At 35.8% G+C, this 4,778-nt stretch overlaps 1 protein-coding gene across 1 annotated transcript; it reads left to right on the forward strand.

Moving 5' to 3' along the window:
• The first annotated feature begins 998 nt into the window (after positions 1-998).
• LOC143471189 (uncharacterized) lies at positions 999-4,027 on the forward strand. The gene is made up of 5 exons (XM_076969581.1): positions 999-1,175; positions 1,761-1,874; positions 1,942-2,039; positions 2,621-2,758; positions 2,840-4,027. The coding sequence occupies exons 1-5, from the start codon at positions 1,026-1,028 to the stop codon at positions 2,898-2,900; spliced, it is 561 nt and encodes a 186-aa protein (XP_076825696.1). The 5' UTR covers positions 999-1,025; the 3' UTR covers positions 2,901-4,027.
• Positions 4,028-4,778: the final 751 nt, after the last annotated feature.

Raw genomic sequence — 4,778 nt, forward strand, 5'->3', positions numbered from 1 at the left:
GCCGGAAAGCTTGAGTTTATGTGGGTTAAGTTTCACTTGAATGTAACGCAGTTACAGTTCCATGTGTTTTGTAAACTCCGGTACGTCCAATACCTTAAACTAAAATGTTATTTGGTATTATTATAAGATTGAATTAATTCAATTGAAATGCATTAAAACGTGTCGTATGCAGACGTACCTGCTGGCTGAAAGCATGAGCATTGCAAATGAGTTGGCGTAAAATAGAGTTTTTTGCAGATTACGTTTACAGCTTTAGTGCAATTGATTCAAGGCATATAGCTGCTGTATATTGCTAACAAACTAGGGCGTAGGTGAGAGCACGTCAGAATGTTGGCCTTTATCTTTAACCAATACATCCGGCCCTGACAGCTGCGCATGGTCTACCGATCACGTGCATTTTTGCTGGCTGTTACCTGTGACCGAGATAACCCACGTAAAACCCACAAATAAGTTTCTGTTGAAGAAAAGACCTCGTTAAAAATTGCTTGATTGCATACTTAATATTTGCTAAGGTAGACTTCTATTACTTGAAGGCATTGTCTAATATTTGATGAAAGACAAATCCGCCATCCGTGAAGGCGCTTGTGTATAGATCCATCGATAGAATAGGTTGGGCTATATGCTCAATTGCTGATATTTGCTATAGACTAGCAGCGGGAATGTATTTAGAGATCAACGTACTAATAGCATGTCAAGAGTCTCGGATTCGGCTTTTTGCCATTTTGCAAGGTTAAGCAATAAACGTTGAAAGATAACTTAACCTTTTAAGAAAATAGTACACGGCAGCCCATATCCTCAAAGGAAACAATTGAAAAATGTTCGAGTAGACAATACCCGATGGACATACAATAGACCTATACAGACAACTAAATGAAAGTTTCAATACTGAGTTAGCTTGCTTCAGCACAGACCGGTGGATAAAATATAAATACATCTAGAGAAAAGTCTCCAAGTGATTTTGTAAAAAAGCTATTTAACTAACTAACCTATTAAGATATTTAGATATAGGGGTTAAAGGTCAAAAAATGTTACAATACGTCGTCGTAGCTTGTCTTTTGTGTTTTCTTGTAAACGGAGATCCGGCAAAATCCGGGGAAATAACGGAGAAAAAAATATGTTTACGATCTAACGAGCATTCTACCTGTTTCTGCCCTTACCAAAACAAGCCATTGCAGGTGATGTAAAATTTAATACATTTTGTTGAATTACTTTTAGTTTATTTTCTGACCAATATTTTATAAGAACAATGACGTGATGGTTATGTATTTGGTTTCTTGGAAAGTTTGCAAGTTGTTTTTGTTCTTATTTCTAAATATAGTAAACAGAATTTTTCCTTCAACGTAACTACTTCTTACGCACTGCTTTCCGTTTTGACGTTAACTGCTAATTTTAGAAATTCCGTTTTATACATTTCTTCAAACTTCCTGGTATGAGCATTGTAGAAGCTTTCGCAATTTAGGTAGTTTTACTATAGTCAGTGCACAACTTTTGGGAGTTGGCCGGCTTTTCAGAACAATACGTTGCCAAAGCTTTAAAATATAGACGGTCGACATACACCATGCATCGATCTATTGCTTTAATTTTCGTCATTGGTAACGAAAAACCTGTGCTAGGTGCTGGCAGAATGGTGATGGTATTCACTTACTGAACACAGCTTGCCCGACCACTAATCTTTTGCTTTGTTTGATTACGCTAAGTTTTCGTTTGAATTCTTCGTTTACCTGAAAATACTGTTTTAACAATAACAATGCTATCTATAGACGTTCAGCTTCTGGAATGCCGACAAAGAAGTTCGTCAATTTACACAAACCTGCGAACCCATCAACTTGTCATTTTATGAAGACACTTGCAAAATTTACCCAGTCAATCCAGACGTAAGTGTTTGAGACGATTAAAAACTTTGAAAACATTTTACGTTTTGTTGTTTGTTTTATGTCGTAGGGAGAAACAGAGTACGAGTACGTCTGTCCACACAATGGATTTTTGCAAACCTGGGGGGCTTTCGCACCATCTAGCGGCAACTTCAGTATTCGATTGTGGTAGGTTTCAAACATCATATGTGTCTAAACTTCTGTAGTTGCTTATGATCTTGTTTCAAAACAAACGGAGAAAAATCTTGGTGAATCTGAACGAGTTAAATTCCTTGTAATTCATCAAATGCAAAATAGTAATGACGTGTTGCTGAGAAACTAAGATTAATTGTAGGCCTTTTGACTTTTTTAAAACAAAGCGTTCAAATCGAACCACCATAACATGGTTCTGACGTGCTTAGTGTTGCGTATTGTATTGCTTATTTTTTGCCATAAACTTTACGGAGCGAAATTTGAGCGTGGACTTGTTCTTAAAGTAGCCGATTTTTACCCTGTACAAGAGATAGCAGTATCCAAAATCTAATTTTTTTAACTAAATCCTTTGTATCCACTTTGTGTATTCACAGCGTTGTTTGGGAAAAAAAAGAGCGATTAGCAAATAATTCAAAAGGAGCGCGCTCGTAGCTCCGCTCCCACATTTGTTGAAAAATTAGATTTGCTTTCGAGACCGCTCCAAAAAGGAGCGAGTTCGTGCGCATTTCCGCTTATTCGTAACTCTTCAATGTGTTCCTTCTATGCTTTTACGGTAGGTTTCGTTGTTGTGAAGTGGAATGCCCAAAATGGAACTGCATGTGGTCGCCTTTCTCTGAAACCAAGAAAGAATTTCTCATTCCGCTGAAAGACGCATTTGCAACCGGTACAAGGGGGCGATACGTGCACGAAGACAAGTAAATTATCCTGTTAAAAGAGTGCAAGAAAAGTTTTATTAACCAACTAAGTTTCTGATACAATGTTTGCTTTGTTTTCAGAGATTCGGCTTGGTCAATGAAAATATGCCAATGCGATTTTTCGTCACGTGAAGAACTCTAAACTCATACATTCCCAACCTTGGATTTACGGACCACTTAGAGTTCTTAAATATGTTTCAGCGGTTCCATGACCATGATGTCAACTATAGGAAGTTATTTAAAGACTTAATTTGTCCATTTATTGTTCTAATTTGATACTTTGTTTATTAAAAGTTTTTTGTCAACTAGACAAAGTTCTAAATGGATTACTGAACTAATTGTTGAATAATGTGAACGGTCATTTTGGCTCCATGCAATACAGTATAGTATATATCAACACCATGTAGAATTGTATATTTCTACTTTGTTAAACTATTTAGTGTAGTGGTACAGTAGGCTATGGAAACGACTCTGTATTACGATCTGCAACTTTTGGAATACTTCAATGCGATCAGATAAAGGTTGAAAACGAGTGTTCTAAAGTAGTAGTTGGTCACAGAGCATATAAAAGGTTTTTAAAGCCTGAAAAGTCTGATACTAATAGAAGGACCCGAAATTTTATTTATAATTTGTGTGCTGTCGTTTAATTGCTTTATTATGGTGTAGCTTAGTTTTTTTTGTAGTTGTTGACCCAACATACGATTTAAAAAATTTCTGATCTGTCGTTGACCGTTGTCGTTGTGTGACTGCACAAAATACCAAATTCAATGAAGAAATGAAGTAAATGATCTATTTTCAATTTACTTTGTAAAGTTCACCATGATATACAGGAAACGTTTGAAAGCTTTTCATGGACTCCCGATTAAAAGTCACTGTCTCAGAGCATTGTGTCGCATAGAAATCTTATACTTCAAATAAATGTATATTTTAAATGATTTGTTGTTTAGTTGTATTAAATACTGCGATTAATTGAGTTTTGCGTTTTGTAAGTAAATGCTTTAAATTTATTGTAGCCTATAGTGAATTTTAACCGATAAGCAATATCTACACTGTAACCATTACTGTATTTACCAGCTGTACTTTGCAAACTTTGGTCAGTTTTAACATAACTTATAGATTTATATGTATACAATATTTAGGTCCTTGGAAAAGTTCTTATACAGTGCATACAACTTTCGTTCAGTAACGATCATGCTTTTCATAATGCACTACAGGAAGTACTTGTTTGGATGTTATGTAATCAAAAGCAAAAATAAAGCTATGATTAGAGTCGTTTGATGACACAAAATATAACAAATCATCGTTTGCAATTCTGACATATCGGAAGCAATGAAGCCCTGATGAATCACGTTGTAGAGTTGCTGTGTATTTGTGAACGCCGGTTCCAAACTCTTTCTGTAGTGTGGGCTACTCTCCATGTCGCTTTGAACAATTACGTGAAACAATTGAACTTTTACTAGACCAGTGGCATAACTTGATGTTTGGTTAAATTTAAACAACAGTGATGAGATTTATAGCTACTGTACTTTTGATAAATTGAACAGATTATGCTGCTTATGCCAGTGAGATGCTTGCATGGCAAACCTGGCATGGTTCGGGATGATCATAATTTTGTGACCATAGTAGATTCGACATCACACGTCCTTGAGCGATCTAACAATCCTTTTTTCAAGCTGCTACTATTTCACCGAAAAAAATCGTGCCTTCAAAGCTCGCTTTCACAGTGTTTTTGTTTGGCTAAGGTTAATGTTATAACATAGTCACCTAAACCTAAATCTTTCTTCGAGGCTGAATTTAATTCCAATTAAACTAACTAAAATCATGTCTTTGCATACCAATTGTCCTAACCGTCTGTCTGTACCTACTGGCTACGAGACCTACTTACGCTAAAATAGTCACTTTATTTTTTATTTCAATAAAGTTTGGTTTCCGGTATATTTTTTTAACCATTTACCGGCGGTGACATCATAGTATTAATATATTTTTGAGTTACAACGTAAAGTTGCCCACAAGTCACAAA

Source organism: Clavelina lepadiformis, chromosome 9, assembly GCF_947623445.1.
Source record: "Clavelina lepadiformis chromosome 9, kaClaLepa1.1, whole genome shotgun sequence".
NCBI lineage: Eukaryota > Metazoa > Chordata > Ascidiacea > Aplousobranchia > Clavelinidae > Clavelina > Clavelina lepadiformis.